Here is a 14475-nt window from a genome sequence, read left to right on the forward strand (position 1 = left end):
CCATTTGAATTTGCAATAAAGGATCCACAGAGTTTGGTGACAATAATGACAGTAGATGTTTGTGTGAAAGTGCTGGAAGCAAATGAGTGTGTGATGTTCTTTCAGTGTTGCACTTTGTAGACGCTCCCTGAGCACTGGTCTCACAGCCAGCTGCACATAGAGACCAGTGTTGTTAGTCCAGGTCAGAAGATGACTTGTTGGAATGAAAATGAGCTTGTAGTTTGTCGGCTTTAATAATGTGACTGGAAAAAGGTGTTGGACTTCAAATATGTCCATTTCTGTCACACTTCACCTTTAAAAGTGAAGCCATGTGGTTCCTGGAAGGAAAAACACGACTTTTTCAAGTCTTTGTCCTGTTTTTATGAGAAATGTACGACTTTAATGTGAAACATTCAGTGTTTTTTCTCTTGTTGTGTTTGTTTGAAGCTGCTTCCTGTTGGCTTCAGCTGTTTGGAGTTTCCATTTTCTAAACTTCTACATTCTGAACCTTCTTCAGCTCTGAACAGATGATGAAACACTGAATGATTTCAAGCACTTTGTCTAATAAACTTACATCTTTCATTCTTTATACAGATTGAAGGTCTGTAGGTTGTCAGATATTGGCCTTGAGTTACAGGAACTGCAATGCAGAAATGTAGATTAAAATAAGAACTGCAATTAGGAAGCACAAAACAAAACCCAAGCAAGCAAACAAACAGACAACAACATAACAAAAACAAAACAAAACAAAAACTTTATGTAATATTAAATAACATGTGACAAACTTAGCCGTAAATGTACAAAACGAAACAGACCTATGCTAAATTATTGAAACAGTAAAGCATGTATGGGTCGCCAACGCTCAGTAAACAATTCTCTCTGAATCTGCAGCGCAGATGTTGTTTCCTCCATCTGGTAAATTTCTCTTGCTTTATCAATCCACATATTATATGAAGGTGGGTCAAGATTCAGCCATTTAATAGTGATACACTTTAGTGCTGCTGTAAGCAAGATTCTTAAGAGATACTTTTTATTGTTTCCCGCAAAACCCTTTGGTAAGACTCCTAAAATGGCTAACTGTTGGTCTTTTGTTAATGGTTGTTGGAAAACTGTACTGAGAACTTTAAATATGTCATTCCAAAGTGAGCAGATTTTTGGGCATGACCAGAATATATGTGAGTGGGTTCCTAAAGAAGTACCACAATTTCGCCAGCAGGTGTCAGGATTTGTAGGCTTCATTTTGGCAATTATCTCTGGGGTTCTAAAATATCTCATGACCACCTTCCATTTAAATCCTCTCCACAGCCCAGAATTAGTCACCAGATGGGCTTCACCGAACACCTCTTCTGTCACGGTTTGCCGGGGCAAGCCGTGTGGAATACGAGATAGGACCCAAAATGCGGCAGCTCTGGTGCAGATGAGTGTTTATTTAACAACCGAAAATACAAACAGCAATGGCGTGGGTACCGTGAAACAGGAAAACCTAAACTGGGTAGAACTAACAAGACAAACCAGAACGAAGATGCGGGGAGATCCGGAGAAATATACACGGAGAGACGCAGGGAGACCGAGGGGAAACAACACAGACAAACCAGCAATTACTAAGACAGAAAATACAACTTAAATACACTCAGAGAACACAGGGAGATTACACACAGGTGGGAAACACAGCTGGGAGTGATTAACATGACGAGACTAGGGAGGCAAACTGAAAACACTCACATAAGACGCATACCTTCACAATAAAACAGGAACTTACACATGAAAGGACACAAACTAAGAAACGCGGACTAGATACAGGAACACACGGGGGGAACAGGGTAAACACTAATCAGAGGAGAACAGAACCAAAATCGCGAAGAGAAAACACAAAACGCTGGGTCAAAAGGACCCAGGATCATGACAGTACCCCCCCCCCCCCCCCCCCGCAAGGGCTGGCCCCCGACAGCCCAAAAAACAGAAAACAACCCGACCAGGGCGGGCGGCGGGGGCCCAGGAAGGAGGGCACGAAACAAAAACACCGAAGCACAAGAAAGCCCCAAAACAAAACACGAGCCCCAAAAAAGAACAATTCAGGGGGCCGACAGCACAGGAGGCCAAAACAGAAGAGTTCAGGGGGCCGGCCAGGGGGCCGACAGCACAGGAGTCCAAAACAGAAGAGTTCAGGGGGCCGGCCAGGGGGCCGACCGTGCGGACGGCAACGGCGACGACGTGGAAACAGTCCGGGACGCCGGCCGTGCGGAAGGCAACGGCGGCGACGAAGGAGACGACGGAGCAGTTCAGGGGGCCGACGGCGCGGAAGGCAACGGCGGCGACAAAGGAGACGACGGAGCAGTTCAGGAGGCCGGCCGCGCGGAAGGCAGCGGCGGCGACGAAGGACACGACGGAGCAGTTCAGGAGGCCGGCCGCGCGGAAGGCAACGGCGGCGGCGGCGAAGGAGACGATGGAGCAGTTCAGGAGGCCGGCCGCGCGGAAGGCAGCGGCGGCGCTCCAGTGTCAAGCGCACTGGCCGAGGCCCAGTGGGCACAGGACCAGACGAGGCAGGACCAGACGGACCAGACGGGGCAGGACCAGACGGACCAGACGAGGCAGGACCAGACGAGGCTGGACCAGACGGTGGCGTGGCAGCCACAGACGACGGAGCCGGACCAGGCGAAGACGAAGACCCGGAAGAGGCTGGACCAGGCGAAGCACAGGCTGGAGCCGGACCGGGCGAAGCACAGGCTGAAGCCGGACCGGGCGAAGCACAGACAGAAGCTGGACCAGGCGTGGCAGAGGCGGAGGCCGGACCAGACGAGGACGAAGACTCGGATGAAGCTGGACCAGGCGACGACGAAGCAGCAGCTGAGGCAGAGACTGGACCAGGCGACGGCGAAACAGGAGCTAAGGCTGAGGCTGGACCAGGCGACGGCGAAGCAGAAGCAGAAGCCGAAGCTGGACCAGGCGAAGCAGGAGCAGAAGGCGGCCGGACGGGCTCCTCAGGCCCTCCAGCTGACGTGGCTTGAGGCCGGACGGGCTCCTCGGGCCCTCCAGCTGACGTGGCTTGAGGCCGGACGGGCTCCTCGGGCCCTCCAGCGGAGACAGGTGGTTGAACGGGCTCCTCGGGCCCTCCAGCGGAGACAGGAGGCTGAACGGGCTCCTCGGGCCCTCCAGCGGAGACAGGTGGCTGAACGGGCTCCTCGGGCCCTCCAGCGGAGACAGGAGGCTGAACGGGCTCCTCGGGCCCTCCAGCGGACGAGGCAGGAAGCGAAGGCCAGAGCGGTCCCTCGGACCCTCCAGCGGAAACAGAAGACGAAGGCCGGAGCGGTCCCTCGGACCCTCCAGCGGAAACAGGAGACGAAGGCCGGAGCGGTCCCTCGGACCCTCCAGCGGAGACTTGAGACGAAGGCCGGAGCAGTCCCTCGGACCCTCCAGCGGAGACACGAGACGAGGGCTGGACAGGCCCCAGACTGGAACTTAGGCTGTCTCCCTGCATTATGTGAGTGTGCGAAACCGGTGACACTGGAGCTACAGGGGCCTGAGCTACAGGTTGCACTAGAGCTACGGGGGCCTGAGCTACAGGTGACCCTGGAGGCACTGGAGCGTGAACTGAAACAGGCACTGGAGTGTGAGCTGAAACAGGCACTGGAGCGTGAGCTGAAACAGGCACTGGAGACTGAGCTGAAACAGGCACTGGAGACTGAGCTGAAACAGGCACTGGAGACTGAGCTGAGAGGGGCTGCTGAGCAGGTGATATGCTGTTCCCGATATCATCTGCCGCACAGAACACCGCCCCTGAATGAACAGTCAAACAGTCTGAAAACGGAAAGGAATCCTCACTCACCACAGCCGGCGATTTAGAAGTCCGAACGTCCGGCTGTGGGGTGGCGCGCCGACGGCGCGATCGACGTTTCCTCCCCGCAGACGGCTCCAACGGGCCGGGCAAAACTACATCCGGTAGGTGAGGCTGCGAGGTAGTAGTGGCGGAGAGAAGGTGTGGTGTGAGGTGGAGAAAGGCCTGCATGGTCGGGGGAAGCGATTCCAATAGCCATGGCAGGCCGGAAAAGAGCCGTTGCAGCCGGTCTTCCGCTGCGCGGCGAAGCTCTTCCGGGGGGTGTTCCAGCCATAGGCTGAGAAGATTCTCCACAGTGAAAATGATGTCGTCCTTTAGCTCCGCAGAAGGGTTGTAAGCTGCTGGGTCCATAGTGTCTGCGCCAGTGTCTGCACCTGAGTCCTCCACACACTCTCCATACGGTCAGCTACTGCGACCGTGACACTAAACTACATGCTGTGTACAGCCACTCTCCTGAGCCTGTATTATATACACAGCGGTTACAATGACAAACTGAATACAATCTCATATCTACAAAACAAGATTAGTCAAAGTTGCAGCTACGCTTATGAACATGGAGAAAAAACAGGCGAGTTATCAGCTCACCAGCTGCGACTAAGAACAGCTAACCAACTATCCTTGAGATCTACAATGACCAGGGAATAAGGTCTACAGACAACCAAACTATCCTTGAGATCCACAATGATTTCAATAAGGTGTTTGATATTCCCTCCTTGGGAGAAGATGCGATCGCTAGTCTGGAGGAACCTGTCTCTAATGTTGGAATTGAAACGGCCGTACGGAGCATGCAGTCTGGAAAATCTGCTGCCCCGACGGGTATCCATCTGATTTTTTCATAAAGTTTTCTGACCGACTGAATTCACTGTTAAAATCAACTTTTGAAGAATCCTTCCTCTCACAGTCGTTGCCTCCAACAATGCATCAAGCAGTGATGTGTTTAATTGTAAAACAGGAAAAAGACCATTTAGATTGTCGTTCATGTCGTTTAATATCTTTGTTCAACACAGACACCAAGATCCTGGCTCAAGTGTTGGCCCGTCGCTTACACAAGTATTTGTCCTCCATTATTTCACCAGACGGGCTTTATTAGGCACTCTTTTTTGAACATTAGAGCTCTATTAAATATCATTTATACCCATGTTAAAGGTGATACATTGGAAACCGTAATTTGGCTTGACGCAGAAAAGGCGTTGGATCGGGCGAGATGGGATTTTTTTTTTATACGCTTAAAAAATGTGGCTTTAATTTTGTATCTTGGATAAAAGTATTGTATTGCTCCCCTCTAACAGCCGTCCGGACTAACAATAATCTGCCCCCCAGGACAGGGATGCCCTCTGTCTCCTTTTTGCCATTGAACCGCTAGCTGTTGCTCTGAGACAATGTGTTGGTGTTGAGGGAAAACATGGAGGGGGTATCGAACATGAAGTCTCTCTTTATGCCGACAACATGATTTTATTTATTTCCAACCCATCGAACAGCCTCCGCAAACTTTTGGATAGACTTAAAATAATAATAATAATAATACGTTTTATTTATAGGCGCCTTTAAGAGCCTCAAGGTCACCTTAATGCATACTTAAGGAATTTGGGACAATTTCTGGATATAAAGTGAATTTTGGGAAGAGCGAGGCAAAGTCTATCTGTACGACAACTGGGGAGTTTTGTGTATTTTAGCCCCTTTTAAACCCAGCTATAACAAGTTTAAGTACTCGGGCATCTGGGTGACAAGAAAACCACAAAGACTTGTATAAAACTATCTTCCTTTATTGTCGAAGCTTAAAGAGGATTTTGGAAAATGTGAGTTTTGCCTCTTTATATTTATGGTGGGGATGCAGAACAAGGAGCAAAGATGAATGTGATGCTGAATCAGCAGAAGACTTGGACTCATTTGATTCCAGCTTTGATATCATTGATTTCAATATGTCCATTTCTGTCACACTTCACCTTTAAAAGTGAAGCCATGTGGTTCCTGGAAGGAAACACACGACTTTTTCAAGTCTTTGTCCTGTTTTTATGAGAAATGTACGACTTTAATGTGAAACATTCAGAGTTTTTTCTCTTGTTGTGTTTGTTTGAAGCTGCTTCCTGTTGGCTTCAGCTGTTTGGAGTTTCCATTTTCTAAACTTCTACATTCTGAACCTTCTTCAGCTCTGAACAGATGATGAAACACTGAATGATTTCAAGCTCTTTGTCTAATAAACTTACATCTTTCATTCTTTATACAGATTGATGGGCTGTGGTTTGTCAGAGATCAGCTGTGATTATCTGGCAGCAGCACTGAAGTCCAACCCCTCCAATCTGAGAGAGCTGGACCTGTACAACAACTACAAGCTGCAGGGTCCAGGAGTGAAGCATCTGTGTGGTTTCCTGGAGAGTCCAGGATGTAAACTTGAAACTCTGAGGTCAGTCAGCATGTTTTAGTTGTGCTGAGATGAATATGATGTGAAAGTTGTGCTGACACTAAACTGCAGACATCAGGCTGATATTATACTGATCCACACTGAGGATCTTCATGGTAAAGTCTGTTTTCTTCTTCTCTGGTTTAGTCCATTGACTGCAGCAGAACAATGTTCACATTTCAAACAGTGATACTCAACGTATGGCCCGCGGCCCACACGCAGCCTGCCCACCTTTCCTGATTCAGAGAGAGGGGACCCTGATTAACTGTGTAGCTTCTTCCTCACAGTTCTAAGTATCAGACACAACAATGAATAATCCACAGCTGACTGTCTTTAGCAGGTCAAAGGTCACGGCACACAGCAGACAGTCAGAAATATTCTAACTCTGATCATTTATCAGTTGTGACACTGTGAGACTTGATCAGAGGTGTGATCATCACAGCAGAGGCCTTTGTGTCAAAGTCACTGAGGATCAAACAGAAACACATGAAGCAGATTTTCCTCTTCTGGCTTTTTATAGCAGATAACCTTCAAAATATTCTGCAGTCGATCAAAAACTGAAGCAAACCATGAAGCAACATGTGAACATGAGCTGATGCTGCTGAAGTGAAGCAAAGTTACAGAGGTTTGATTACAGACACAGCTGAGAGTTTGTAATCTGTCATCATTTTAAAAAGTTTCCATGGAACAGCAGAAATGAGGCTTTACTGTCAGAGGCCGACAGCACTGAACACAACAGCAGACTGGTGGCTAATAAACAGTGAATGATGCAGAAACAGATGTTTGAAGCTGTTCTTGGAGTACACTGAGAGAGAGAGAGCTGTGCAGGCAGGAACAGCCAAAGTCAGAGAGAATTCATGAGCATATTTATCAAACGTGAAGCAGAGTTTGGATCTTCTTTTGCTGCATCACTCAGTTTTGGTTGGAGACAGATGAAACCTGCAGCTTCAGGATCTGTGAGCTGTCCACTTTCAGCCCCGACGGCGTGTCCGTGTACGCGCCGTCGAGTGAACGATCCACGCTCTGTGTTTCCATCTTTGTGTGTTTAGCTGCTCTCATTTACTGTTTTAGCTGTTTGCTGCTTGTTGAAATAGTTTGTGAGCTTTAACCTGAGATTCTGGCAAAATACATTTATATTAAACATCGATTCAGGATCGAATGAATCAACATCGTTTTATTCAAATTAAAACCATTTAAATGGGAACATGAATTTTTTACAGCCGCCTCTAATGCTGGGTAATGTCAGCTGGTCCATGTGCAGCTGGCTGTGAGGCTCAGGGAGCGTCTACAAAGTGCAACACTGAAAGAACATCATCCATAAATATTGAGTAAGAACTGGACTCTCATACAGCGAGACTCAAATGCCTTTAAACATCAGCTTATCCTGCTGATCCAAGTCCAACACTGAGTTTGTAAAAACATGTTTGTCAATCATTTTGTTTGGTTTCTGAGGAAAATGATTCAATAACTTGCTGCTAATACACAACATTTCATCATATTTCCTCATAACCCTCTTTTGTCTGACCATTTGATCCCATTTGAATTTGCAATAAAGGATCCACAGAGTTTGGTGACAATAATGACAGTAGATGTTTGTGTGAAAGTGCTGGAAGCAAATGAGTGTGTGATGTTCTTTCAGTGTTGCACTTTGTAGACGCTCCCTGAGCACTGGTCTCACAGCCAGCTGCACATAGAGACCAGTGTTGTTAGTCCAGGTCAGAAGATGACTTGTTGGAATGAAAATGAGCTTGTAGTTTGTCTGCTTTAATAATGTGACTGGAAAAAGGTGTTGGACTTCAAATATGTCCATTTCTGTCACACTTCACCTTTAAAAGTGAAGCCATGTGGTTCCTGGAAGGAAAAACACGACTTGAGGTTCTGGGGGCGCTCCATCTCTGGGCTGGGGCCCTGGCCGGTCCTCGGGGGCTTGGGTCCTGGTTGGTGTGTTGCCGGGGTTGTGGGCGGGCGGGTGCATGGGGGCCCAGCCCTGGCGCGGGGTGCCGCCGGTGCATCGAGCCACCTGGGGGGCTCTTCAACTGGTGGGGGAGATTGTCACATCTTGCAGGAGCTTTCCTCTCTTCAGGAACTCTCTCTGCAGGAAGGGGAGATACAGGAGAGGTGGAGGAAGATCTCAGCCTGGGCGTCTATTGTCTTATGTAGTCTGGAAGATGAGTGGATGGTGGGGTGGGTGCAGTTTTCTCTGTGGTGGGGTTGGGTGGACTGTCCCAGGCTCTGTGGGGCCGGGAGGCGCTGCTGCACTGGTCCCCGGTCTGGATGGGCCTGGGCCCCCTTTCCCTGGCGGGTCGCGGAGTATGGGGGTGCCTACTGGGGTCAGCGGGGGAGCTGGCCCCAGGGAGGGGTCACTTGCCCCTCCCTTCCTTCCCTCCCCATCTCCAGCTGCCTCCCTCTTCCCGCTCCACCACAACCACCCACACATGCAGGGCCTTGGAGTAGGGGTATGTCACCAGGGTGCAGAGGAGGCTACCCCCCCTTCTGTCTTCTTCTGGCTGCCTCTGCCTCAATTTTATCCCACAACTTAGACATTCACATTACTCACACTCTCATTACACATACATATAGGATCTTGGGGGTGGGCACGATACATGGAATCCAGGTTACCATCAGGGTGTACACCTCACCCCTGGCGTCGTTGCCCACCTCTCAATTTTAAATACACTTAGACATTGAGGGCTATCAGGAGGGACTATGCGCTTACCTGCTGCTCTCTGGCAGGTAGCTCCATGCCCTCCTGGGTTTTAAATGCACCTTAGAACACACATGCATCAACACTACAATGAGCGGGTGGAGGGAGGTTTGGAGTCTTCTCTCACCTCCGTTCTCTGCGACCTGCTGGAGCGGGGGGGCTAGGAGGAGGAGTTGGCCGTCCGACTGCGGTCTGGAGTGTGGGGCCTCCCTGCTGCTGCGGAGTCGGGGCGGTCTTGTGTTCTGGGGGCCTCTGGATGTCTGGAGTTTTGATCTCCTCCATACCTGCTTCATGCCCTGGAGGACGGGGTTGTGGCCCCCCCACACCCTCTAGCAGATCATTACATGAAGGAACCTTTTAAAAAAACAAGCGCGTCCATGCTCACAGGTGTACACACGGGTGATCACACCCACAAACTACACCCTTTTTGGCTCCTACCTCAAAGCACACTGTGTTCTGTTGATCTTATGTGCTGCACAATAATGTTTAATATTTAGTATTTACTGTCATATTCCCATATATCATTGTGATGTTGTTTATTCTATTACTCTTGTTCGCTTCGGCTTGTTTTCTTTTTTCTTTCTCAACAGGTGATCCAGGTGATCGATATATGCATTTTTTCTTTTTTTTCCTGCCCATTCTGTTGGTTTTTGTTTTTTGCCCTTCTCCCCCGTCCCTCTTCTCAGCTGTTTCTCTTTCCCTCTTTCTTTCTCTCCTTCTTTCTCCAGTCAAGTCTGTCCCGTATACAGCAAGTGAAAATAAAATAAACAATAAAAGGTGAATCAAATGGACCATTATGGCAAGGCTGGGATGGTCAATTTGGTAAAGTAAATCCGTTGGGCATCTTTCTTTGCCTTTAGACAATAATTCTGATGGCAAAAGAGCCAAACGGGACAGGCCAAAAAAAAAAAAAAAAAAAAAAAAAAGGAATGAAAATGAGCTTGTAGTTTGTCTGCTTTAATAATGTGACTGGAAAAAGGTGTTGGACTTCAAATATGTCCATTTCTTTCACACTTCACCTTTAAAAGTGAAGCCATGTGGTTCCTGGAAGGGAAAACACGACTTTTTCAAGTCTTTGTCCTGTTTTTATGAGAAATGTACGACTTTAATGTGAAACATTCAGAGTTTTTTCTCTTGTTGTGTTTGTTTGAAGCTGCTTCCTGTTGGCTTCAGCTGTTTGGAGTTTCCATTTTCTAAACTTCTACATTCTGAACCTTCTTCAGCTCTGAACAGATGATGAAACACTGAATGATTTCAAGCACTTTGTCTAATAAACTTACATCTTTCATTCTTTATACAGATTGAGTGTCTGTGCTTTGTCAGAGATCAGCTGTGATTATCTGGCAGCAGCACTGAAGTCCAACCCCTCCCATCTGAGACAGCTGGACCTGAGCTTCAACAACAAGCTGCAGGATCCAGGAGTGAAGCATCTGTGTGGTTTCCTGGAGAGTCCAGGATGTAAACTTGAAACTCTGAGGTCAGTCAGCATGTTTTAGTTGTGCTGAGATGAATATGATGTGAAAGTTGTGCTGACACTAAACTGCAGACATCAGGCTGATATTATACTGATCCACACTGAGGATCTTCATGGTAAAGTCTGTTTTCTTCTTCTCTGGTTTAGTCCATTGACTGCAGCAGAACAATGTTCACATTTCAAACCTTCAAAGAAGAAGAAAAATCCTCCACTGGAAAATTCACTGTGAAACTCTCAAACTCTTCATTCCACCTTAAAGTCTGTGTGACACTGAAATCCAAAGCAAAATGTGCGTTTGCTTTACAGACAGCAGTCCAACACAAACATACACACATCATCCAAAACACAGTCCAACATCCAAATCTCCTCCACTGCCAGCATGAATGATGGGAAAGAGAAGGAGGAACACTCTGACATTCAGGGTTAGAATGAGTTTCATCAAGCAGACTGTGAAGATCAAAGCTGCATTAGAAAGCTTACATGAATGAATGAGTGGACAGAAGTGGACAGAGATCATCTGAAGCACTTCAAAGGCTTTAAATCAGCACATTTCTCTTTATTCTTTATCAACTCTGTTAGTTTCTCTCAGTTTTCTGTGGAATGAAGCTAACAGCAGGCTAATAAGATGCTGACCAATAGGTTTCTATTAAAGGTTGTAATTTGTATATGAAAAAGTGCTTTGGCTCAGCAGGGATCAGCTTACAGGTAGAATACAGCTGCTGGATGGGATTAGCATGTCATAGCTATCTACCAAACTGCTAACTGGGGGATTTCAGGCCATCTATGGATCATTTTTGCTAACTGTTTATTCAGCTTAGGCTCACAGGGCTGCAGCCTGTGCCCTAGCTGTCATAGGGCAAGAGGCGTGGTCCACCTGCACAGGTGAGCAGTCCATCACAGGGCCAACAGAGAGCGACAGAGAAGCACTCCCTCACATCCACACCTACAGCCAATGTAGAAGCACCAATGAACCTAAGCAGCATTTCATTGGACTGTGGGAGAACATCCAACCTCCACAGAAAGGCCCAGCTGACCAACAAGCTTCAACCTACAACCTTCTTGCTCTAAGGCACTAGTGCTAACCACTTTTGCCCATTTCAGCCCAAATCCTGCATCTTCCTGCTTCTGACTCCAGGCCAGCTCCACTAACACTTTCTCATCAGACACTGCCACCTAGTGGAGGAAGTCTTAGTTCCATTTGAAGCTTCAGATTACAGTTAGTTCCTTTACAAAGAGGTGGAGGTGGTGGGGCCACAGCACCATCATCACTGAGTGCCATAGGACACTTAACCTTTGTTTCCATATGCTGGGAACTTCCTGTTGTTCCAAGGAGGACTGGAAAATGTGTGAAAATCTCCCAGTCAGTTCCTCACAGCACACTTCAATCATTTCCCTCCCACAGCATCAGGACCAGGGCTTTTTCTCTCTTTGGTCCCACTAAGAGATTTCCACACAAACACCTCATCAGTGGGACTCTCAGAGCTACCAGCCCTTTGCTACAATCACAAAGCTCTTCATTGAAATCAATGATATCAAAGCTGGAATCAAATGAGTCCAAGTCTTCTGCTGATTCAGCATCACATTCATCTTTGCTCCTTGTTCTGCATCCCCACCATGGACTTCATTCCTTTCCAAGCCAGCCTTGAGTGTCCTTTATTCAGCTCATCCTCTGCTTTACTTTTACACCTGATTTTAGCTGCTTTATCTCTCTTTCAACAGGTTTCTGTGCCTCAATCTTTTTCTTCTCTCCCTCATAACAAGACAGCTTCTTCTGCCTGAGAACATGTTGGAGTGATTTACTAATCCAGGGCTGCTTATTGGGGAAAATACTTCCTGTTTCCAAAGTAATCCCCATTTTTCCCAGAAAGAAATGTCAGTAGAAATCGATGATCTAAGTGAGAACATGAGCCTTTAAAAAGTCCCAGTGGGTGCAGTCAAAGCAGTCCCTCAGTCCCAGTATAGAGTCTTTGGTCCAGACTGGAACAGCTGTGTGCCCAGTTTGAGCTCTCTTCAGTGCTGTGACCTGACAGACCCAAAGGGGCCATCACATCACATTTAGAAGCTCCCCTGATGGAGCCACAACACATGTCCAATACTTAGTCTGTCTTGTTGGACCAACTGGAAGAAATGATTCAAGGACTTAGTCACAGAACAGAGATTCAAATCTCCAAAATCCAACTGGCTGCATCAGGACATATAGTCTGAAACTCTGCACAGTTTCCTGTTTGAAGCTGCTTCCTGTTGGCTTCAGCTGTTTGGAGTTTCCATTTTCTAAACTTCTACATTCTGAACCTTCTTCAGCTCTGAACAGATGATGAAACACTGAATGATTTCAAGCACTTTGTCTAATAAACTTACATCTTTCATTCTTTATACAGATTGAAGCGCTGTGGTTTGTCAGAGATCAGCTGTGATTATCTGGCAGCAGCACTGAAGTCCAACCCCTCCCATCTGAGACAGCTGGACCTGAGATACAACGACAAGCTGCAGGATCCAGATGTGAAGCAGCTGTCTGATCTTCAGCAGAGTCCAGACTACAGACTGGAGACTCTGAGGTCAGTAGAGTGATGGAGTGAGTGGGTGGTGCTGTCAGCAGTATTGTACTAAACACAGTCAGTATGAAACAAAGATCCAGTGTTTCCTGTAAAGCTGCAGCTTCTCAGTGAAGCTGTGAGAGGAGAACGGTGACAGGCTTCAGGATTGGACACAAACACTTCCTGTTTCTCACCTTTATGGTCACCATAGTAACGGCTGACACGCTCTGATCAAACACTGTCAACAGCCAATCAGCTCTCTGAACAAAGCAGCACGCAGACCAATGACTGCATTGATTTCCAAGTTTAAAGCAGTGAAGAACACAGTCTGTAGGTGAGGAAGAATTTAGTGAGAGCAGATGTTTGGATGGAATTCCTCCAGTTAACAGCTGGAACCGTCCATCTGGATTGTTGGGCTTGTTGTTGGGGTTCCTACAGAGCTCAGAGTGGACACACCAAGGTTCTTCTAATGAATGAAAGTCCAAACTCAAACTAGGAGGGAAAAACATTTTCAGCAACTTCAATAAAAATCCAAAGATTAGAAAAAGTGAAGCAACAATGAGTCCTAGTACAGTCCCAGCACTGACGTCCCTGCTGCTCTTTATACTGGATGTGCTGCATCACTGACTGACAGCTGATGAAGAGTCTCTGGAAACACTCGTTTATCTCCTCTGCTCTTCCTCCTTCTCTCTGCAGGTGGCAACCATGGCATTAAACAGGACGGTGTGTGTGCTGAGAGAGGAGCAGCTGTGTCCTGATGATCCAGAGAGGTTGAAGCAGCAGCAGCTTGTGTGTAGAGACGCTCTGACTGGGCCATGTTACTGGGAGGTGGAGAGGAGAGCTTCATCCAGCAGTGACTGACAGAGGAATGAAGTGCAGATGACTGTCAGTGCTGCAGAGTGAACTGCTCTGAGAACAGCTCCACTGTCAGACACAATGTAGAGTCCAGCATCAGCCCTGTGTGTCCCTCTGGATCTGACAGAGGATCATCAGTGTATCTGGACTGCTCTGCTGCTGCTCTGTCCTTCTACAGTCTCTGCACAGTCTCTGTCTCACTCTGGAAAGATTTTACAACTTGTTGTAATTACAGAACGTTAATATAATATTCAAACATGTGATCTTCTCTTTATTTCTGAATCTTTACCAAATAAAGAAAAACCAAACTAACAAACAGAAGCTGTCGTGTCCTTTTTCACCACATCTGTGAATCTTTTCTGTGTTTTTCCTCTTTTCCTCCTTCCTGCAGCTCCATCTTCATCATTCTGTGTCCAGTATATGTGAACACGTCCAAAGCATCTGAGCCTCATGTTACCCGTTTGTGTGAGTTACGCCTGTCGTTGTGTTGTGGTGTATAAATAAGGGGCAGGAGACAGCGCTGGATCTCTGAGTTCTTTACTCTCAATTTCTGCAACATCTGCAATATCTAGAAATGCAAACCTGTGAGCTGTGTGTGTTGTGCGTCTGCTCGGCCACCTCTCCTCCGGCCGTGCTGGAAGCAGCTGTGCGTTTGACAGTTTTATCGACTCGACAATAATCGAACAAATTAAATGTTCA

At 47.3% G+C, this 14475-nt stretch overlaps 2 protein-coding genes across 2 annotated transcripts in view; both read left to right on the forward strand.

Annotated features, from left to right (window-relative positions):
* LOC309701490 (NLR family CARD domain-containing protein 3-like) overlaps positions 1 to 14086 on the forward strand; it is a 346993-nt gene extending 332907 nt beyond the window's left edge. Inside the window, exon 10 of the mRNA XM_082525728.1 lies at positions 13618 to 14086. Coding sequence (XP_082381854.1) covers positions 13618 to 13636 — 19 coding nt within the window. The 3' untranslated portion in view covers positions 13637 to 14086. The remainder of the gene's footprint in view (positions 1 to 13617) is intronic.
* LOC309701482 (uncharacterized protein) overlaps positions 1 to 14475 on the forward strand; it is a 2150955-nt gene that overhangs the window by 1257055 nt on the left and 879425 nt on the right. The gene's annotated exons all lie outside the window — the stretch shown is intronic.

The sequence above is a fragment of the Aulonocara stuartgranti genome (genome assembly GCF_965226115.1).
Source record: "Aulonocara stuartgranti genome assembly, chromosome: 23".
NCBI classification, from domain to species: Eukaryota; Metazoa; Chordata; class Actinopteri; order Cichliformes; family Cichlidae; genus Aulonocara; species Aulonocara stuartgranti.